This window comes from Sinocyclocheilus grahami, unplaced genomic scaffold (assembly GCF_001515645.1).
Source record: "Sinocyclocheilus grahami isolate Dianchi unplaced genomic scaffold, SAMN03320097.WGS_v1.1 scaffold1238.1, whole genome shotgun sequence".
Classification (NCBI taxonomy): domain Eukaryota; kingdom Metazoa; phylum Chordata; class Actinopteri; order Cypriniformes; family Cyprinidae; genus Sinocyclocheilus; species Sinocyclocheilus grahami.
Window position 1 is genome coordinate 38,520 of NW_015506417.1, and position 24,221 is coordinate 62,740.

The 24,221-nt window shown below is 38.5% G+C and overlaps 1 protein-coding gene across 3 annotated transcripts in view; it reads left to right on the top strand.

Moving 5' to 3' along the window:
* The first annotated feature begins 355 nt into the window (after nucleotides 1-355).
* LOC107568366 (oocyte zinc finger protein XlCOF6-like) overlaps nucleotides 356-24,221 on the top strand; it is a 55,118-nt gene continuing 31,252 nt past the window's right edge. Inside the window, exons 1-2 of one of the 3 annotated variants that reach the window (XR_001606747.1) lie at nucleotides 356-386; nucleotides 1,331-1,434. Coding sequence is in view for 2 of the 3 variants with exons in the window: in XM_016254322.1 (XP_016109808.1) it covers nucleotides 13,709-13,766 (58 nt within the window). In the remaining variant the exon portion in view is untranslated. Of the gene's footprint in view, nucleotides 387-1,330; nucleotides 1,435-12,539; nucleotides 12,633-13,559; nucleotides 13,767-24,221 lie in introns of those variants that run through there. The other 2 variants (XM_016254322.1, XM_016254321.1) reach the window with 2 other exon arrangements.

A 24,221-nucleotide genomic window follows, 5' to 3' on the forward strand; every position in this document is an offset into this window, starting at 1 on the left:
TGCTTCTCCAGTGTAGGTTTTTAAGATGTCGGTCAGCAGCAGTGGAATATGCTGCAAGTCATTACCATAGTTTTCATTTGAAATTAAGGACACTGCAGTGTTACTGAAGGAGCATTTTAAACTGATGTGCTCTACACTCTTACTTTTGTGTCGACACTCTTTTAATATAGTGATATAATGATTTACAAAGAGACAACACTTCTTGATTTCTTGTTGATTATGGCAAATCTGCTTCTTCCACACAGAAATTCAGCTGGAATATCCCCATCAGTTTATCAGTGCAGACGAGCATCAAAGCAGGAAGTTTATTAAAGAGGACAGAGAGAAGATGAGAGATCCAGAACCCTGCAGAATCAAACACACTGAAGATACTGAAGAACTAACAGGTTGGTGTTTATTCTTCATTCTTCACAAATAAAGCTGACGCTTATACAGTTTCAAGTAGTTTTATATTTTGGGCCCGAGCACCGATGGTGTGAGGACCCTATTGGAATTGCTCCATTTCTTATTATTATTCTTCCGCTTCTTCTTCTCCGAAGGGAATCACATTTTTAAGGGACTAAACATGCTCCAAAACTCATGAAACTTTGCACACACATCAGAATTGGTGAAAATGTACATCTGATATGGGTTTCAGAATTAGTTGTGCAACACACCATTACCTTCAAAAAAGTCTCCTGGTTCAAAATCCGAAACCCAACAAGAAGTCCTTTATTTTTGGGCAGTTTTTGTCATTTTAAGGCCTCGTACTTTAACAAACTCCTCCTACAGTTTTAATCGGATCATCTTCTAATTTGCTGAGTGTAATCATAAGGCCTTTGCGATGCGAAATTGCGAAGATCTTGAGTTTTCGTCGAAGGGCGTGTCCCTGGCGGCCTGACAACGTTTGATGTTTCGCCATGAAACAGGAAGTTGCTGTAACTCAGGCAAGCAATGTCTGATCTGCCCCAAACTTCACACGTTTGATAGGAGTTATGTCCTGAACACTAACCAATGCCCATATTCAGTTATACTCATAGCGCCACCTGCTGGCAACAGGAAGTGGCATGGTTAACACTGTTATGTTGTCAGCCTATTTAACACTTGTTGACGCTTTTTAATGTTCCTAGGAGTACATGCTAGAAACATGCTCAAACATGCTAGCAACACTTAGCTAAGTGCTAAAGCATGCTATTAATACTATGAAACAGGAAGTTGTTGTAACTCATGCATACAATGTCCGGTCTTCTCCAAACTTCACATGTTTGATAAGAGTCCTGGCCTGTAAACATTTACATGCCAATATTTTTTTGAGTTACTCACAAATGAACTGTTTTTGCATTTATTTCAGAGTTGATTGAAGAAAATGAGAACAATGAAGAATTGAGTGAAGTTGAGGAGAAAAATCACTTCAAAACTGGAGAAAAACCTTTGAATTGCTGTCAAAGAAAACGGGTAATATTAAAGAAAACAAGAGCCAATAAATCTTTCACCTGCACTCAGTGTGGAAAGAGTTTGACATCCAAACATAGTCTTGATGTTCATATGAGAGTTCATACTGGAGAGAAACCGTTTACTTGTGATCAGTGTGGAAAGAGTTTCACACAATCAGCAAACCTTAAGCATCACATGAACATCCACACTAGAGAGAAACTGTACACATGTGATCAGTGCGGAAAAACATTTTTGTGGGCTTCAAACCTGCAGCAGCACCTGAGAGTTCATACAAAGGAGAAACCACATTCATGTCATTTGTGTGGAAAGAGTTTTTCACGTCTACACCATTTGAAAGAACATCAGAAAATACATACTGCTGTGAGAGAGTACATGTGCTTTGAGTGTGAGAAGACTTTTGCTACAGCGAGCTGTTTAAAACAGCACGAGAGGATTCACACTGGAGAGAAACCATAATGTGACACAATGTGAGAAGAGCTTCAGTCGGTCATCAAGTCTGAAAACACATGAGAGGATCCACACTGGAGAGAAACCGTATCACTGCACTGCATGTGGGAAGTGTTTCAATCATTCATCTAATCTACACAGACATACTAAACACATTCACAGTAAGTAGATCATCTTCAGATCCAGCACTTTCAGATCTGATTCGCATCATCACCAAATATCAAGCAGTGAAATATCATCTGGATAAATCTGTCATTACAAGTGACATGACGAAGAAACATTATCTAAAGTTTTCGTTCATATTCAAAACCAGCAGATTCAGCTGTGAGATTCAGATAAACTCAAAGATGGAGTTCCTCCACAAAGAACAATGTCCAAAAGTTTTATTATTTTTTCATTTTGCTTCATCATTTAAATTATATCATTGTGCTTTTATACACGACAGCCAGCCTTATAACTTCTGACAGTAATTTTTTTAGTTTACTCGCCAGACTGATTTTTATTTAATCATAGAACTTTAGTATTTAGAATTCAAACTTGATAACCATGTTTGAATGCATATTAGTCATTTTATCTGAACTTAGGAATGGTAGTGGTGCTTTTTTGGTCATTCAGTGTTTCTGTAAAAAACAAAAATTGGGGGAAAAAAACTAACAAAAATACTGATAAGATAATAATGATATGAATTCTACTAATAAAGACAATATAAAGTGCACCAATGATTAACGAACTGCTGGATTCATGAATATTAATCAGGTTGTGTGCATTCACTTGAACTGATTTGCTGAAATCAAAAGAGGGATTAGTTTTTGATTTAAATTTAGTTCCGCCCACTAAGAATACAAAGAATTCCATAAAGAATATCGTTTACACGTAGCACGTCAATTCTCTCTCTCTCTCTCTCTCTCTGTGTGTGTGTGTGTGTGTGTGTGTGTGAGACAAAGCGACGGCGAGTCGTGCGCTTCACACTAGAGTTTACGGTGCGTCAAATACAGGTGTGCTGCACATCCATCAGATGAACTGAAAAACAGCACAGATCGCTTGACGGAGAGAGAAACTCTGAAGCGCTCAGTCAGAGAGTGTTCGGCGAGTGAAAATATATCTGTGCTGAACTTGTACTTAGCCTCCAACTCACACACTGGCGAGTAAAATTTGAGAATTTATTAGCCATAATTTAGTCGCCCAGAGTGAAGATTTAGTCGCATATGTGAGTGATTTACTCGCAATGTTGCGTTCTTGTTCAGGGAGCTGAAGAAAAGAGTGTAACACTTAAAGTCTGAGATTTATAAAAAATTGTTTTTCTTCACTGTTATTTTTAAAATGACTAGTTATTCTTCCACTTGTGATGTATTTACGAAACGCAGATGCAAGATATACTGTCATGTAGCTTTGTAATAGATCCTTCTTTGCTTCTCTTTGTACCTGCTATTAAACCGGCTAAATTATGAAAGACCGTAGTATTGATAAGCTCTGACGTTATCGGTCCTGCTTTCAGTACTGGAGAAATTAAAGAAAAAAACTTACAATTTATTATTGTTACACAGAAGTTATCAAGCTTATTGTATCTTGTGAGCCGTTTCTATATGTGATAAAATTAAGACATTTGTCAGTGATGTGTTTTCGTTGTTCGCAATCCAGAAGTGAGATCTCTCTTGTACTTTAGGGCTGTGTGATTAATCTAATAATATTAGTATTAATTAATAATATACGCCATATTGCTATTTCCTAGTATTCCCATGCATTCTAGTGAATTAAGAGGAAATTGTACGATTCTATTGAAAAACATCACCTAACGAGTCAGCGTTTTAAAATTTGAATTATCTATGTACAATGCAAACGTCCTGCATGTAAATTTGGTTATTTGTTTAATGTTGGGAATTTCCCCTGCGTATTAAAAAGTTAAATATCATATTTATAACAGTAGCAAACATCACAAGAACATGATAAACATCAGATAAACGAGATCCTCAACATATGTATTACAAATGACAAAGTGCTCACGAAATCTTAATAAAGATATATGCTTTTTATGTGCCTTCTACAGTTATTTACTGTATGTAATTATGTTGTTATTATTTTTATACGTACAGTAGTGTTACTGCAAATGTTTCAACAATTTCGTTAATCCCGTATTTTCTAATAATACTGCTAAGGGGCAACATTTACTGTATATTGAAAATAGCAGAGGACCTAGGACAGATCCTTGTGGCACTCCATACTTTTGGGTCGTGCAGATCGTTAACGGCATTCAGAGTGAGGGCTCCACACTCCGCCTTCTGCAGGAGCTTCGCCTGGGACACCAGCAGCACCACCATGGCATGCAGCGCAGAAGTCGCCTCACCATCTGATACATAAGCTTTGTAAGAGAGGTGGGCGGTGACCCTGCACGGCTCAGAAGTGAGGCTGATGTCCAAGCCCAGGGTCTTAACTGCTGCAGGACTAGGGTAGGGAATCGAAAATCGATTCCGATTCCAGAATCAGATACTTAAGGTCAGGAATCGGATACTTGTCAAATTAAAATTTCGGTTCCGCCTGTCGATTCCTGTGTTTTTTTCTTCATCTGTGAGGACCGGACCTAGCAATCTGCCAGGACCTTGCTCGCTAATTGAAGCGCTCTAAAGTTTGGCTACATTTGCAATCAGAAGCCAAAAAGCTAAGTATAATACATGAGATAGTTAAACATGTTGCAAGAGAGGTGTCACCACCAACATGACAAAGCACTTTAATTTAATAGCTCATTAAAGATTGCGAACACGATTCAAACACCAATGTGATTCTATTCCTAAATTACAATGATTTGTCTGTTTCATTCCACAACCTTTGACGTGTGCTATCAATGTTGTGATCACTTGGTTCATCCGTGCAGCATACGATCACACCAGTGTGATTTGAGCATTTAAATTAGCGTTCGCACTGCCATTGACCTAAAGAGAGCAGCTGTCATCTGTCATGAATGAAAACAGCTTCACAGTCTTTTCAGCCACACAGTATTTTTATTTCTGTTACAAAAATTCAAATCACAGAAGTACTGGGATAAAAGTTTATAGTTCAGATATAAACTGTGTGTACGAAATGTATGATAGCAATTAAAATAGAGTAAATCACCTTTTGAAAGTAATTTTGACACTTCAAATGAAGATTTGTCGATTACATTGTTACACCAGTAGGTGGCGAAAGGGCTGTTAAAATGTATTTGTCTTTGAATCATACAAGAGATTTGTTCAGGAACGCTGATTCATCCAGTAATGAATCAAGTACATCTTGAGTGAGTCATTGAATCATTCAATTATAAATTACATGTGATTTTGTTTAGTTGTCTAATGTTTTTTTCTTCAGAATCATGAAAGAACCACAACTTCCATTGGGGGGGAAAACGACAAAATTTTTTTCATAATCATGCAGTTATATTTTGCACACAAACAGCTCAAATAGCTTAAATAGTCCAGTAGCATGTTGATTTTTGGTATTCAGCTCCAATAAATGGTTTGCAAAAAAGAGACAGGATATAGGTTTGATATCATTGTGCAATCAAATTGGAATTCGAAACTGGGAATCTAAAATAATCTGAATCGATAAGCAGAATTGGAATCAAAATTGGAATTGATAACATTCAAATGATGCCCAATCCTATGCAGGACGCAGGTGCGTGGTGATGGTTTCCTTGATGGGGGGAGTGCACACATAACCGTGGGCCTCCGCCCTGTCCATGTGCATGAAAATGGCCTGTGTGTTGGAGTGGGGCACAGAGCACTCCTTCACAAACTGCTCGTGGATGTTGGGGAAGAAGGGGACCTTGGCAGGTTCCTCCAGGGGGCTCCAAGTAAGCTCGAGCTCCTGGACAGCTTTGAACATGACACTCGCCAGCTCTTTCTGGAGGTCTGGGGGCCCATCGCTGTCTGGACAATGACGCTCCGGTCCCACCCAATCTTCTTTCTCGGAGGCCGAGATGGACATTGAGTCCTCGTCTTCTTCCTCCCGGCCGAACGACACAAAGTCCGCAATGTTCGAGCAGGTAATGATTCTAACACAATTGACGTGTCCATTGCATTTTATACTGCCTCTCGAGCTCGTCAATATTTGCATGTGATGCATACTTCGTGACAACTGACCAGTCAATTGGACTGGCGTGAGCCAATAGGACTTCAGGAAAGACTGGAAGGGAAAGAGTTCCCATAGAGGAGAGAAAGCTCTGCAATGTCGAGTGAAGCTCGAGAGGGAACTAGTATCTTACCAGCAAAGTTTAGATGGATGACGATTGTAATGGAGGTAAAGACAATCACAGTGACACACAGCAATTGTACAATATTAGACTCGCAAGTCCATTAATAATGTGCAAACAAACAGACCGTGTATGTGCACTCTTTGAAAGCTTTTTTTTACATGAGCACATTTCAGTATGGTTGCATGTCTGGCAAGTGTTTTATAATGGGCACTTGCTGAAGAAACATGTTTTTATAGGAGTTTGCAATGGTCAGTGGTGTTTATATACACATGGGCATCAACACTCACTCTGACAGAATAACTGTTCACTGGTGATGTTGAGTTGCCTTCAGATCACCATATTTGACTAATTATGAATGTTTTTATTTACTTTTTAAATTTGTGTTCTGCTCTGTTTAATAATTCTGAAAGGATGGTTAAGGCTGTATAGTGGTCTGTTGGCATCTCCGTGTGGTCCTGTTTGTTATTGCAGCTTGACTTGTAGTTATTTTGTATAGAAATTAAACATTTATTTTTTTTCCTTACAGTTTTTGCTGTTGTACTGTATGTATTAATTGTGAATTATGAAAAAAAAAATTATATTGAAAAAGCTTTCAGAAACTATAGTTTTGTGGGAATCAATCTTTAACTTCAAATGTTTCAAGCAACACTCACTCTGACAGAATAACTGTTCACTGGTGATGTTGAGTTGCCTTCAGATCACCATATTTGACTAATTATGAATGTTTTTATTTACTTTTTAAATTTGTGTTCTGCTCTGTTTAATAATTCTGAAAGGATGGTTAAGGCTGTATAGTGGTCTGTTGGCATCTCCGTGTGGTCCTGTTTGTTATTGCAGCTTGACTTGTAGTTATTTATAAATGTATAGAAGTTAAACATTTATTTTTTTTCCTTACAGTTTTTGCTGTTGTACTGTATGTATTAATTGTGAATTATGAAAAAAAAAATTATATTGAAAAAGCTTTCAGAAAATATAGTTTTGTGGGAATCAATCTTTAACTTCAAATGTTTCAAGTCTTAATACTTTTACTTTTGTTATACTGGGATAAAACATACCGGGATGTATGCTAAAATAGTTGGATGTGGCACCCCACCTAGAAAATTGTCCACCAGCCACCACTGGTAACAAATATGCACATTCCAACGGCGTTTTTCTTACCATTATTTATATCATTATTTACATTGCCTTATTTATATTCTGTCGTCAATGCATATAAAAATGAACTGAGTAAGTGATTTTGATTTTGGCAGATCTGCTCCTCCCACACGTTCACCGTCAGTGAGGCTCCTCCCACACATTGAAGTCAAGTCAAGTCACCTTTATTTATATAGTGCTTTTAACAATACAGATTGTGTCAAAGCAGCTTTACAGTATCAAATAGGAAAATAGTGTGTCAATAATGCAAAAGGACAATAGTAAATTATTTTTTTCAGTTAAAGGCAGCTCATCATTGAATTCAGTGATGTCATCATCCAGCTCAGTTCAGTTTAAATAGTATCTGTGCAATCAAGTCTATGATATCGCTGGAAATTAAGTGTCCCCAACTAAGCAAGCCAGAGAGGACAGCAGCAAGGAACCTGAGACAAGGTCTTTACAGGGGATCTGTATCTGGGGCTATCTAGTTGTCCTGGTCTCCGCTGTCTTCCTGCCCTCCCCCCCCGAACAGTGAGGAATTTCCCTTTTTGTTTGGACTTATTATAAATAAAGTTTTCCCGCTGAAGCCTGCATCTGTGTCCGTGTTGTGTGCCTGACACTCCTATAGTAGAGAATAAGTGGAATTGTTCCTCAGGGGATCTATAGCAGACTATCTGATGCGATACTGTAGCTGACGGCTGCATGGTTACAATTTCATCTCTAATAGTATTGATCTTGTAAGTAAAGTAGTTCATAAATTCATTACTGCTGTGTTGTTGGGAAATGTCAAGGGCTGTTGATGCTTTATTTTTCATTAATTTAGCCACTGTATTGAATAAATACCTGCGGTTATGTTTGTTTTCTTCTAAAAGAGACGAAAAGTAATCAGATCTAGCAGTTTTTAATGTTTTTCTTTAGGATAGGGTACTTTCCCACCATGCAATACAAAATACCTCTAATTTTGTTTTCCTCCAGCTGCGCTCCTTTTTCCGGGCTGCTCTCTTTAGGGTGAAAATGTGCTCATTATACATGGTGTCAAACTGTTTTCCTTAATCTTCCTTAAAGGGGTCATAGGATGCTACATGCACTTTTACAAGTTGTTTGAACTGAAATGTGTGTTGGCAGTGTGTGTACACAACCACCCTATAATGATAAAAATCCACCCAGTGTTTTATTTTATTTTTTTATCTAGTTAAATGTTTTCCCCTTTCTCAAATCGAGCCGATCTCAGATGCCTGTCTGTGTGACGTCACACAGACAGGCATCTGAGATCGGCACGACTCGAATGAACCGGTTCTTTTTAGTGATTCAAAAGCATACGACGCAAGCAGTGTAGTCTCGAACGAACGACTCGAATGAACCGGTTCTTTTTTAACCAAACACACACCCATAGAGATTGGGTGATCAAATGAAAACATGTATTTTAATCTCCTCCGATAGTATTTCTGTCAGTAGTTTTTCCATAAATATTAATGAATTAAATCCCTTACCAGTTTTTTGTTTGGCATTGTTTCTATGGATTGTATTTATGCTTCGTCTACAACTTTTGAACAAAATGTTTTAAATGCAATTATTTTTTAAATTATCTCAATGTGACCGAGTGGATAATAAAGATGGTGTACGGGGTGGGGCATAGGTATTTATTTTGCCCTATAAATAGCGCAAAGATTAGCAGGTTGCATGACTTCCTGACGTTTGATCCTTTCCGTGACCCTGAAGCGCTATAGCGAGAGAGATAACCCCCTGATGCAGAGTGTGAGCGCGTGGGCTGTATGTAATATTATGCAAGTTGTGGACGCTGTGTTTCGCCAATAGTAACGAGCCGTATCACGCAGGGCTTCTATTCCACTCTATTATGCAGCGTTTCTAGTCCACTTTTGGATTTCGGCAGAGATCTTCCTCTGTGGAGTTCTATGCATATGAACCTCTGATGTTTAGGCCCTGCTGTTTTGCTTATGATTTATTTTTCTCATAAGTTTTAAGCTAATGGTCATATGCTGATGTTTATTTTGAAGTATTCTTTATCTGTTATTATTGATTTTGTTAGCTGAATCCTGTTTGTACCAACCGCTAGGGGTCTATATGATGTGTGGAGAAAAGGGGAGTTTTTAACCCATTTTTCTATAGTCTAGGAGCCAGCCTGCGTGGGGAGTACTTTCCTCTGGGGTCATCTGGGCCTGTCCTTTACTGCATGTGGCGTGAGGTTTTATGCACTGCATGGGTATTGATTTGTATTATTTACTACACCTTTTTAAATGTGTTGGTTGGTGCACGTTAGTGCACGTGTGGTGTTGTGCTCTTGAGGTTGTGGGTCTTTGGCCCTGTGACGTCTTCTTTTCTTCCCGCAGGCTTGGTTGATCTTGCATTCAGGAATTGTGGGTTATGATTCTAATATTTGACATAAAATCTAGACATCTTAAAATTGTGATTCTCTCTTTTTAGATGGTTGTAAATGTGAAGTTGATTGCTTACCCAGAGATTTTAGTACTGATTGTTAATAAACAATCTGTTTCACTAATCTGTTCTTCATTCACTAGCTATAGAACTTGTGCTGCTGTGTTTAATTATTGAAAATCAGTATATTACCCCAACCTGGCATAAAAAAGCATGAATAAATCCTATGATAGCATACTTCACATTACCCCACATTAGTTAAACATACCGTAACTTCAAATGTTAGGCTGATGATACATGGGGCAACTCTTGGAGCAATTTTGCCGGGCAACTTTTTTTGAGCAATGTTGCTTGGGCACTTTCCCATTAAGAATAGGTAACAAATTTATATCTGGATACTTTAGATCAGTCGTAGGCCCTGTGTCTCACCTGGTTGCCCGTTAACAGCAACATTGCTCAAAATGTTGTCCCTTCATCAGCCTTAACTTATTTCTCTTATTTAACCAGTGGTTGGAGATCTAACTGCTCTTAGAAAAAAGTGAGATTTGAGATCGGTCTGTAATGAACTAATTCTCTAGGATCAAGTTGTGTTTTTTAATGAGAGGCTTAATAACAGTCAGTTTGAAGGTTTTGGGGACATATCCTAATGACAATTGTTACGTCCTCCCATTTAATCTAGGGGTAAATAGGGAACAACGAACAATAAACAGTGGAGAGACTTTGAGGATCTCCAGCTCTCCAGGCCCAAAATCACAAACAACCAAACTGACTTCATTTTTAAATGGCTTGAGTGCCTTTTATTCTTACTCAATCAGGGTTAAAAAAAAACTGTAATTTGAAAACAAAAATACAAACAAAGAAATATTATGTGGCTCATGTTTATTATAGTAATCTTGGGGAGTCTACTCCTAAAATGCTGACAAACCGATAGCAAACATATTTTACCCTTATTTCCAATGAACTTCTACAGACATGTTGAGCTTTGTGTCTTCAATGTGCCAGCGCCGGGAGTTAAGGGCACAGAAGCCTGCTTGTGTGAGGAGGCGATGTTCTCAGCTTCTTCAGAAGAGAGGGAAAGACGGTGAACTTCAGAATTCCATCAAGTTATCTTTTATTTTACTAAGAGTACAATTATGTTTGTTTTTGTAGATGTTGACAGCCAGAGGCATAGGAGAGCATCATTCTTTGCATCATTCTTGCCACCCCAACAATGTCTTTGCACGGTTTATCTGTCACACATCTTTTTTGTGTGTGAAGTTAACATAATGTAGCCTCTGTGTGTGCACTTCAGCTTCTCAGTTGTTTTAGCACCCGAATGTTTTGTTGTAACAGCTGACAATCCTTTAGATTTCAGAGTGAAATGACAAACCACAGAGATTACTGAAATGAGTGCAGAGATTCAGACCTCTGTGGGTTTTCTGTATGTGATTCAGTCTGTTATAATGAATCAAACACTCAGTGGAGACTGTGAGCAGAGCTGGTATTCACAGCTGAGTGTGTTTCTGTCCTAAAAGCGCTATACAAATAAACTTGAATTGAATTGTGTCTGAGAATTATGAAATGATGATGTCAGAATAATTCTTGTTTGCTAATTTTTGACCTAAAAATTTCATGTTTATTGTTTTTTACTTCATTGGAATGGTACGGTTTTGGCTCTTGCTATGTGAACACAGAACACACATGGACATGATTCAGAAAGGTCAAATGATCCTGAAAGACACCGTCACACTTGTACTGGTCACAGTCAAAATGAACTGCACTGGAAACACATGGCAAGCTAATTTCATCTATAGAGGAATAAACGTTTGGTACGTCTGACCCAAACAAAATCTCATAGTTTTGCTATATCAACCTCAAATTTAGAACAAATTGTTTAGATTCATGGCATTTATTTTCATGCCGTTTTGGAAAATAAATGATTTCGGCCTATACTTTTTTAAAAGTCTTTTTGTGCATATATCATATGAATAAACTTCAATAACTTCTTTTGTTTAGTTTTTTATACTTTTTGTCACTTAGTAATAATCTGCCAAGTGTCTGCTTTAAAAAGAGAGCACACTTAAACTGAAGTCTGTGTTCCAATGCGATTTAGCACAGTTTAAGTTGCAAATTTCATTTTCAGGTCAATCCTCAAAAAGTGGTTAACAGGTAATAAATGGATCATAACTGTTCCATAAATGACAATTAGTACCATAAAATCCCCTAAAATATGAAATAAAAAACATTATGAAACTAAAATATAGTACATTCATTTCACTGAAGTAAAAATAAATAAAATATAAAGACACCAGTTTCTGTCCTGTGCAGATTCTGCCCAGACGGTACGGATACGGTTTCATTTTCCACTGTTGGGCTGATAATGGAGCTCTTTAGAATGTAGTGCAGATGCGTCAGTAAGAGTTTACGGACAATATGAGATGGGGGAGTTTCTAAGAGAAAACAGCCCAATATCTATTACAATCTAAACTTGAGTGGAAATATGCATGGTTGCTGCCTAAAAATATCACATAACCAGTGTTGGGCAGTAACGCATTACTTAGTAACGCGTTACTGTAATTTGATTACTTTTTTAGTAACCGAGTAATTTAACGCATTATAATTTTCAAAATAGTAATTAGAGTATAGTTACAAGCTGAGGTCTCTATACGTTACTGCCGCGTTACATTGTTGACAGAATGCAGTGTTTTATAATCTAGAGATGGTAGAAAGGATTTAGCACATGCACTGTCGAGTCCAGTGCCAGTGGATTAGAGACCTGCTCCCGCGAAACCTGACACAACAGAGCGCGGCACGGTAACTAGTAATGTAACTAATTACTAATTACTTTTGAAATAAAGTAATCAGAACAGTAACTTGATTGAACTGAACTGCTTTTGTGTTTTTCTCTCTCAGTCTCACATGCCTCAGAAGTCTGTCTGAAATCACTTTCTGCAGGAAGTCGTCACAGCTTTCGGACGCAGACGCAGCGTTGAGTCTTCTGAGCAGAGGAGAGCAGTTCACGGTATTTCTTTACATGCAACAAAATGTGCGATCGTTTCTGCCTTGTTTCCATCGAGTACAGCGCTGGAAAATTTCTACTCCACGAACTTGGAAAACAGCGGTAATGGCATTTACCTGTTGTCTGCAGCGTAGTGTTCTTTTCTCAGCCTCGATGATAACAGTGCAAGTTGTTATAGGAGATTTAGTCAGACTTTCATGCTCTTTCAATCACGTAAATTGTGCGTTTACGTTCCATCTCCGTTATCAGGAAACCCAAGACGAGCAAAAAAAACATCCTCCATTCACCGGTTGTTGATGTTTGTAAATGGCATGAATAAAGACGCCGCTGTCGGCCGCTTCAGAGTTCCTGCTGCCGGTGCGAATGCCACCAGAGATTGGTTCTCTAAGAACGACCCTGCTGGCTAGTTCCTAGAACTACGCGGCACGAAACCACCTAATGTTGTAGTAAACGCTAGCGGCCAGACTGACTCACTGAATGTGTGAGCTACAACTTTACAAAAAAATCTTTTGGTGAATTACAGCATTTATTTATTTGTATCTGAGTACTGTACTTGTATAAAGAGAGGTAATTGAGGTAGAGTGTTTTAACATTGCATTTGTGTACTGTGTACATATGAAGAGAGGCGTTGGCAAAATGTCGCCTGCATTAAGTCAATCTGGGCACTAGGAATGTACTACAAACTTCAGTACGCGAACATATTTTAATGAATTATAATCAGGTTTTTTTTAGTAAGTCATTCTAGTCACTAGGAACCTACTACAAACGTGTGTGTTTTTGAATTATTTTTGCATTTTAAAAGTTATGAAGGCTAACTCTGAGACAGCATTTAGAGTTGTATCTTTGGGAATCATTGTATTACGATATTATATTACTATATTGGCCCAAAAACCACTGCCTTACATTTGGCTAATCTGCTTTTCCACACAGAAATTCATGTTCAGTGAAGCCCCTCACAACAATCTAACATTCAGCAATTCAGCATTAAATATCTCCATCAGTTCACAAGAGAAGACCAGCATCAAATCATCAGGAAGAAATCTGCAAAGACTGAGTTTATTAAAGAGGACAGAGAGAAGATGAGAGATCCAGAACCCTGCAGAATCAAACACACTGAAGATACTGAAGAACTAACAGGTTGGTGTTTATTCCTCATTAATGAGGCTGACGGTTATACAGCTTCACACAGTTTTATGTTTTGTTTGTTGTAATTGGAAAAGTCTTTAGAACTATTGAATAATTTTGCTGAAGCATCAAATAATAAGGGACACTTCCTATGAACTGGGTACTTTTTTTTAGTAACGCGTTACTGTAATTTGATTACTTTTTTAGTAACCGAGTAATTTAACGCATTATAATTTTCAAAATAGTAATTAGAGTATAGTTACAAGCTGAGGTCTCTATACGTTACTGCCGCGTTACATTGTTGACAGAATGCAGTGTTTTATAATCTAGAGATGGTAGAAAGGATTTAGCACATGCACTGTCGAGTCCAGTGCCAGTGGATTAGAGACCTGCTCCCGCGAAACCTGACACAACAGAGCGCGGCACGGTAACTAGTAATGTAACTAATTACTAATTACTTTTGAAATAAAGTAATCAGAACAGTAACTTGATTGAACTGAACTGCTTTTGTGTTTTTCTCTCTCAGTCTCACATGCCTCAGAAGTCTGTCTGAAATCACTTTCTGCAGGAAGTCGTCACAGCTTTCGGACGCAGACGCAGCGTTGAGTCTTCTGAGCAGAGGAGAGCAGTTCACGGTATTTCTTTACATGCAACAAAATGTGCGATCGTTTCTGCCTTGTTTCCATCGAGTACAGCGCTGGAAAATTTCTACTCCACGAACTTGGAAAACAGCGGTAATGGCATTTACCTGTTGTCTGCAGCGTAGTGTTCTTTTCTCAGCCTCGATGATAACACTGCAAGTTGTTATAGGAGATTTAGTCAGACTTTCATGCTCTTTCAATCACGTAAATTGTGCGTTTACGTTCCATCTCCGTTATCAGGAAACCCAAGACGAGCAAAAAAAACATCCTCCATTCACCGGTTGTTGATGTTTGTAAATGCCGTGAATAAAGACGCCGCTGTCGGCCGCTTCAGAGTTCCTGCTGCCGGTGCGAATGCCACCAGAGATTGGTTCTCTAAGAACGACCCTGCTGGCTAGTTCCTAGAACTACGCGGCACGAAACCACCTAATGTTGTAGTAAACGCTAGCGGCCAGACTGACTCACTGAATGTGTGAGCTACAACTTTACAAAAAAATCTTTTGGTGAATTACAGCATTTATTTATTTGTATCTGAGTACTGTACTTGTATAAAGAGAGGTAATTGAGGTAGAGTGTTTTAACATTGCATTTGTGTACTGTGTACATATGAAGAGAGGCGTTGGCAAAATGTCGCCTGCATTAAGTCAATCTGGGCACTAGGAATGTACTACAAACTTCAGTACGCGAACATATTTTAATGAATTATAATCAGGTTTTTTTTAGTAAGTCATTCTAGTCACTAGGAACCTACTACAAACGTGTGTGTTTTTGAATTATTTTTGCATTTTAAAAGTTATGAAGGCTAACTCTGAGACAGCATTTAGAGTTGTATCTTTGGGAATCATTGTATTACGATATTATATTACTATATTGGCCCAAAAACCACTGCCTTACATTTGGCTAATCTGCTTTTCCACACAGAAATTCATGTTCAGTGAAGCCCCTCACAACAATCTAACATTCAGCAATTCAGCATTAAATATCTCCATCAGTTCACAAGAGAAGACCAGCATCAAATCATCAGGAAGAAATCTGCAAAGACTGAGTTTATTAAAGAGGACAGAGAGAAGATGAGAGATCCAGAACCCTGCAGAATCAAACACACTGAAGATACTGAAGAACTAACAGGTTGGTGTTTATTCCTCATTAATGAGGCTGACGGTTATACAGCTTCACACAGTTTTATGTTTTGTTTGTTGTAATTGGAAAAGTCTTTAGAACTATTGAATAATTTTGCTGAAGCATCAAATAATAAGGGACACTTCCTATGAACTGGGTACTTTTTTTTCAACAAAATGTATGTTAGATTGAGTCTCCACGGCAGATAGTTAAGATCCAGTCCCGGATGCCAGATCCTGTCAGAAAATATCCATTTTGTCTGGTGTCCGAACAAATAGTCAGCAGAGTTATCGATACCCAAAACCCATTAACATCAAGTCATGTCTGGTACCAAAACTGTATTAACAGCCTTCTATCAACCAAGAAGTTGACTGAGGAAAGCCAGAGAAGAGCAGAAGCAGGAGATGAAGTGATAATGTTAAAAAGATCCAGAGTTTATTGAAAAATCTTAGTTGTGTGTGTTTCAGTGCTCAGACTTCATCTGACCAGCACACATCCAACAAGTAGTGTTTTACCAACCACAACAACATCCCATAAACCTCGAGTTTCCATAAACATTGCCTCTTATCTCTTATTCATACAGACAAAACAGTTAATGAAACCTCAAAAAAAAATATATATATATATATATCTGATAAAGATAATTAGACGATATTTTGCTGAGTGTGCTATTGTGCTGGTATCTTAAGGATTGCCGTGGACAGCTGACTCCTAAAGTTTGTGATATTCTTCTTATTCTGTGTGGTGATCAGCTCACAGCAGTGACACAAATCAATCTTTTCCAATAAGTTTAAATTGATTTTTACCTTTTATGGGCATTTTTACCTTTATAAAGCCATTTTTTTCTAAAAGTGTGCATCATCTTGATTCAAATTCTTACATTTGATCAGTGAATTAGAATAATAAGTCCTTTGGTCAACAAAATTCATCTTTTTGCAATGCAGAGGCAAGAGAAGCTGCATCTGAAGTGGCATTTAGATATATTTACACACTTTTTAATGCAGAACATGAATGCAGTTAACCTGCCGTTACAAATGCATAAATAATGTTTTGATATATTAAACATAAAACGTTGAATACTGATATTTGTAATTATAAAAAAAAAAAATGAAAGGATACTTTAAATGTGAAATTAAAACCGCCAGTAGGTGGCAGCAAGTCACTGTTAATAAGTGAATCATTGCAAATGAACTGGATTATTTTAAACGGTTGATTCATTCAGGAACAAAACGCCGTTGTGTTGCTCAGAGACACAAAACAGTGCTGTGGCTGTGCGTGGAAATATTTTTGTTGGTGAAATAGAGCAAAAACAGGCAATTTGATGTCAAAATACCTGTCTTGGCGAGTGTTCACGTAAACTCAGTTGGTTTCTGCAGTGCTTAGTTTGTAAATCAGAGGAGGGAGAGGTAACGGAACATTTGCGCATCACATTGATGGACCAACTGAAGTGATTAGCAGCTTGCATCAGTTGCTTTTATAGTGTGCACATGTACTCTAAAAAAATTGTGGTTATTTTATTTCAACATTTTTTAGTGTTTGGGTAGTTTCTGTGTAACCCAGCTCCTGGGACAGGACAGTTGCAACAACCCAGTGGTTGTAATGAGCACGGATATTTTGCATCCTCTTCAGGTGAGAGTAGTTCTCAGTGCCGCCGACTTGCATTTCTGTGGTAAAATGAAGGTTTGTGTATGTTTTATTTAATCTATGAAACAGTTTCTTTGCTTTGCATAAAATAAAATGATTTACAGCAAACTAAAGGGTCGTGATATCAGTCACCTAAACCACCAATCTTTTCGCCAGGATTACATTTTTAGGTTTAATGTCCACTTCTAAAATGCATGTTAAAAGAGTTTAAATGTATGCAGAACATGAATGCAGTTAACCTGCCGTTACAAATGCATAAATAATGTTTTGATATATTAAACATAAAACGTTGAATACTGATATTTGTAATTATAAAAAAGAAAAAAGAAAATATACTTTAAATGTGAAATTGGGAGTTGAAAACCAGTAGGTGGCAGCAAGTCACTGTTAATAAGTGAATCATTGCAAATGAACTGGATTATTTTAAACGGTTGATTCATTCAGGAACAAAACGCCGTTGTGTTGCTCAGAGACACAAAACAGTGCTGTGGCTGTGCGTGGAAATATTTTTGTTGGTGAAATAGAGCAAAAACAGGCAATTTGATGTCAAAATACCTGTCTTGGCGAGTGTTCACGTAAACTCAGTTGGTTTCTGCAGTGCTTAGTTTGTAAATCAGAGGAGGGAGAGGTAACGGAACATTTGCGCATCACATTGATGGACCAACTGAAGTGATTAGCAGCTTGCATCAGTTGCTTTTATAGTGTGCACATGTACTCTAAAAAAATTGTGGTTATTTTATTTCAACATTTTTTAGTGTTTGGGTAGTTTCTGTGTAACCCAGCTCCTGGGACAGGACAGTTGCAACAACCCAGTGGTTGTAATGAGCACGGATATTTTGCATCCTCTTCAGGTGAGAGTAGTTCTCAGTGCCGCCGACTTGCATTTCTGTGGTAAAATGAAGGTTTGTGTATGTTTTATTTAATCTATGAAACAGTTTCTTTGCTTTGCATAAAATAAAATGATTTACAGCAAACTAAAGGGTCGTGATATCAGTCACCTAAACCACCAATCTTTTCGCCAGGATTACATTTTTAGGTTTAATGTCCACTTCTAAAATGCATGTTAAAAGAGTTTAAATGTAAGAAATATTGTATACATGTTTAAATGATAAAATATGTTGTATTAAGGACTGTATTTAACGAAAATAAAGTCAATTAGGCAAAGCAAGAAAGAAATTAAATTAAATGAAAAACTAAAACAAACGAAACTAACAGCAGTTGGTGAAATCCTAACTGAAATCAAATAATAATTTTAACATGGGGTGTCTATGGGACTGACTCACTATTGGAGCCAGCCTCTAGCGGCCAGTCGATGAATTGCAGTTTTAGTCACTTCCGTGCTGGTTTCACGAGAGAGAGCGGGAGGTTGCTGCTTGGATTCTTGGGTGGGGAGGGGGCGTGGTCAATGGGAAATAGTCCTGCCACCACAGCTGGAAAAAATCTTAGAGTATTTTTTATCCTAGTAATGTTTAATTTGTATCAGTTTAACGCTTCTCGCAGCTATGTGAAAAATATCTGTCTGTCTATACACATAAAGTGTATAACTGGAACACAGTTCATTGATGGAGCTGAATCAGGTGAGAGAGAGAGATGCAGAGTAGGGTTACGCAAGGAACAGGATTAAGAACTGCTGCTTTAGGACATTGATTTTAAACTTGTGAATCCAGTAGAATCTTTAGAAGACAGAATCGTGATTCATAAATGAATAGATTATTTCGTGCAGCCCTAGTTTTGATGGCATGGCAACAACTCTTCCTCTTCTCTAAAGCAGTGCAACATGGACCTGCCCCCTTTGTTGCATGTTCCTGGGGGCGGGTTTATGTAAATGTCAGGGTTTGTGATGTCACTAACCCAGGAAGTAGCTCGTTGTAGTCCCGACCAGCTGTAACTGTAGGCATTAAACTGCCATAACTATAAAAGACAATATCTCCGTTTGCATTGAACTTTCAACGTCGTAACTTTATGCTCAAACAGCAACATTATACACTAACTAACGTTTAAAAAATTTAAATCACAATCGACCACCTCTTTAATGAAAATGTACCGTTTTTACTTTTGTTTCAGAGTTGATTGAAGATAACGAGGAGAAAGAAGAATTGAGTGAAGTTGAGGATAAAAATCATGCCAAAAGTGGAGAAAAACCCAAACAGAAAGATTTTAAGAAAAGGACCAGGATACCTTTCACTTGCACTCGGTGTGGAAAGAGTTTCACAGACAAATGTCTTCTTGAGCTTCACATGAACATTCACACTAGAGAGAAACTGTACACATCTTTTTTTATATTTTGTTACCTTGAAAGGCTTTGATTTTATAATAGGGCAATTAGTTTGGCTGTACTGCTCAGACAACTTGCAAAATAGAAAAAAATCGTGACATGATATTTTTGCCATATCGCCCACCCCTAATCAAACGGCAAACGAAACAAAACCCTGCTACTCGTTTGAGCTGCACAGCGCGGACCGTGTATCAGCTCGGACCCCGATGCAAACAAACTAGTCTGAGCTCAGAACAGCTTTACTCGGGAACCAAAGTTGATTTCGCAACACTCTTACAGCACAGCACTGCGAGATCCAGTTGTCACAGTCTTCAGCCGGTGTGCCCAGGAGGGCCACCAGATGACTGTGTTCTGGGAGCACATGGCTTGTGTTGTGTTTGTCTGTTGCCATGTGCTCTCTCCTGTCTATTGTCTGGCCCCTCCCATCTTGTTACCTCGTTATTGTTTTAGTTGCTCCACCTGTGTCTCCCTCGTTAGCCTCCTCGTTTGGTTCCTATTTATTCTCCTTGTGTCTGCCGTCCTGTGCTGATCCGTCTGTTCTCATGGTGTGTGTTTCGTGTCTGCATGTGTGCAGCTTTAGCTCTGCCTGTCTGTTTTTCCCCCTCGGGGTGGTTTGAGTTTGTTTTTGTTTCATTTGTTACTAAAATAAAATACCATTTCTCCAGCGATTGAGTCCTCACTTCATCTCCCCGCACGCACCGTGACACCAGTGAGGAGCACAGAATTTGGTTATAAATAGGGCTGTGCGATTATGGACAAAAAAACCTATCGCAATTTCTTTTTTCAATTTTGCAATTTTGATTTTAATCACGATTTTGACACACACAGACATGCGTTAAGTCATAAATGCATTCTGTGAATTTGAAACGTATTTCCAAAAGAAAACCAATTAGAGCTTTATCAAAAAGCTGTAACATGTCTCCAGAACAGACATAATACAAAATAATCAGTAAGTAAAGGTGTAACAAAATGTCTCTAGAACAGACATATGGCAACATAAAATTGGTCATAGAGCTCTTTGTAGCAGTGCCTCAGATGTTGAAATAGATTTGTTGCGCCGAGTTCACACGTACTCCATCTGCAGTGTGTATACAGTATGTGTATCTGGTGCAGAAGCAGCACGGACTCATTTTGCTTTCGCACAGGACGCGTTTGCAGTCCGCTCCTGATCCGCGGCTGTTTACCACAAACACAACATTTACTATTCACTATTTTGATTTCAAATCCAAACGTTGTTTCTGAAAATGCTTTTTCAGCATTGTGATTCTCTTTTATCACAGTACAACCTTTCATAGACATGTTTTCCTACCTCCACGAGTGCCATCTATTATTGCCTTGTTTATCTAAAAGTGCACTTTTCCTTGTTTTAAATCTAGCCAAAAAGCCATGTGTTGACAGTGAAACAGAAGAAGAAAACTAATTACTACATTTCAATCCATGTAAATTTTTACCACGAACAATTCGCTGTCACTGTAATTCAGCGTGTGCAGCTCAGCAGAAATAGACTCCGTGTGGAAAAGATCGCTGCATAACTGCTGCAGACCAGTTACCACAGACGGAGTGTGTGAACCTGGCGTTACGTCTGTATGCCCAGTCTGTTCTGTTCTCGCGCTCCATTTAGGCACACTGCATTCTGATTGGTTCAGACAGCATACTGCGGGGAGGTCGGGGGCGCGGAAAATCGTGCTATAAAACGATTTAGAAATCGCGCACGCTCAAATCGCGATTTTATGACAATTTCGATTAATCGCACAGCCTTAGTTATAAAAAGATCAAATAGCGCTAATGTAGAAAACCAGAAGTAGTAACTAGGGCTGCCCTCGACTAAAGAGTTTTCTGGTCAACTAGTAATCGTTCATTTGAAACATTAATCAACTAATCGCACATTTATAAATAAACCATTTAAATCATTATAATAAGCCTCAAATATCTGACATAGCCTATAAGCGCTCAAGTGCACGCATAAAGCTAGCCACAGCACACCGCAAGAAGTATTGATTATGAATGTGTCAGGGAAAAACAGGAGGCTGCATTAACATTTTAATAACGTATTGAAACACTAGTACTTTCTTTGTTTTCAGCGAGATGAAGTCGGCGACACTGACTCGTCATCTCCGCAGTAGTGGACGTGCCTGTATGCATGTTTCACATAAACATAATTACATAATTGGAGAATATTTTTGTTTTGGTTCATTTAAAAGCAGACATTTCAGTCTCTATAGATACATTTTCTGTAGTACACAGTTTCGCGCTCAAGATCACAGAGACCGAGACGGCTGAAAGCGCGTCCTGTTTGCTTTCATTATTTTACAGAAGTGCAATGTTTCGTTGTTATTGTGAGTGTACACAAATAAAAGCGGAGTCCAGCCCGGGGTCATTCGACGAAATCGCCGGCCGCGCCGTTCTCAAGCCCACCCGCCTCTGCTCACTCTAACCCTCTCGCCGTTCCTCACGCTAGCCCCCGGCCTCAGCTCACTGTAGGCCGCGGTGTGTGACGCTGTTTCTTTGTGAAAGCTTCCAAAAATGGACATGACTAGAAATCAGTGGTTAAGTTGTATTTACAAACCCTGTTCCAGAACACTTCAACCCAAATATTCAGATTGTTTCCTGATCCTGGGAGAGTAGCCTACAATGCCGGCTGTTCTGACTTACAGACTGTAAGTACGTTTTCATATTTAAAAAGTTTTTATAATTTATATATTTAAAGCGAGTTTTTTGGGCAGTGTAGAGTAGTGCTTGTTGTTTGTCATTTCTCCGATCACAAATGCAGACATGGTTTTATGTTTATGCGGCACGATGCAAAGCAATGCATAAAAAGACAGTATAAGTCATTATAATCCATAATTATGTCCCCACTGGATGCAGCGAATGCCTCGTTTATAATGGGTTTTAATGTTTTTGTCTCGTCGCTCCGGCCGGACACAGCATCACAGTATGGTGAGGGGCGTAACATTTCCGTCACACGCTTGAGGTATTCGGCCAATCACAACGCACTGGATAGCTGGCCAATCACAGCACACCTCGCTTTTCAGACCGATGAGCTTTGTAAAAATCTAGCGTTTCAGAAAGAGGGGGCATAGAGGAGAAACAATAATGTACGGTATGTGGAAAATAATGTGTTTTGAACCTTAAACCGCATAAACACATTTCATTACACCAAATACACAAAATAATGTTCTTTTTAGCAGCATCATATGACCCCTTTAATACTTTTACTTTTGTTATACTGGGATAAATCAAACTGGGATGTATGTTTACATAAATTTGTTGGATGTGGCACCCCACCTAGAAAATTGTCCACCAGCCGCCACTGGTCCTATATTATTGCATGTTACTAATGAAGAAAAACTGTCTGGATGTGTGCAAGACATATGACAACATTTATAAGATGCACTGAGGAGAAGCCCAAACTACACTCATGGGCCAAGTGATGCTGACATAGTTATGGTCCATGATATTGGCACAGATTCTGTGTAATAAAAAATTATTTGTGATTGTATATAGTTATGAAGTTGGAAAATATGTTTAGTTCCCACTTAAAGTGAACCTTAGTTCCCAGGACATCTACCTGTACAAGATGAATTAAAATGCAGATCCTATAAAAAGAGGGGAGACATAAACGCATGACAGTATGACTGAAATGTTAAAGTGTTTAAAAAAAGAAAAAGAAAAAAAGAAAACTGAAACACATTTATTCTTCAGCACTTAAAAAGTGGCTCCTTAAATGATTTTTTTTGTCTGGAGCCCTGCTCTCGCTGCTCATTAAAGGCCTCTCCATTTGTTTGCTCACCGCAAAGGTCCTTAAATCTGCCACAATATACAAAAAGAGGCCAATTCCACTTTCCCTGCGGTGTTAATTGAGGGAGCACGCTGTCTCCTGATTAATTATGTCAATGTATAAGAAACATCCTCTTTTCCAATGCTGCATAAAAAGAAGTTCAGGTCTGAGCTTCCTCAAAACAATGCACAATGAGCTTAACTAGTAGCCCGTAGATTACATCTGGACATCATGTCAGTGTCTTATTATGACAGGCCTTGACCGGAGATTTCAGCCCTCTGTCGCCCCGGGGCAAATGGGATCAAGCTCTTCCTGGACAGAGATAAATTCACTTCTTGAGTGCAAGCATTTCTTGAGGGATGCAATTCGAGTGTTAACGTGATGTAACATGATATTGTGTGTTACAAATAATGCAACTAGAAATCAGTGGTTAAGTTGTATTTACAAACCCTGTTCCAGAACACTTCAACCCAAATATTCAGATTGTTTCCTGATCCTGGGAGAGTAGCCTACAATGCCGGCTGTTCTGACTTACAGACTGTAAGTACGTTTTCATATTTAAAAAGTTTTTATAATTTATATATTTAAAGCGAGTTTTTTGGGCAGTGTAGAGTAGGGCTTGTTGTTTGTCATTTCTCCGATCACAAATGCAGACATGGTTTTATGTTTATGCGGCACGATGCAAAGCAATGCATAAAAAGACAGTATAAGTCATTATAATCCATAATTATGTCCCCACTGGATGCAGCGAATGCCTCGTTTATAATGGGTTTTAATGTTTTTGTCTCGTCGCTCCGGCCGGACACAGCATCACAGTATGGTGAGGGGCGTAACATTTCCGTCACACGCTTGAGGTATTCGGCCAATCACAATGCACTGGATAGCTGGCCAATCACAGCACACCTCGCTTTTCAGACCGATGAGCTTTGTAAAAATCTAGCGTTTCAGAAAGAGGGGGCATAGAGGAGAAACAATAATGTACGGTATGTGGAAAATAATGTGTTTTGAAA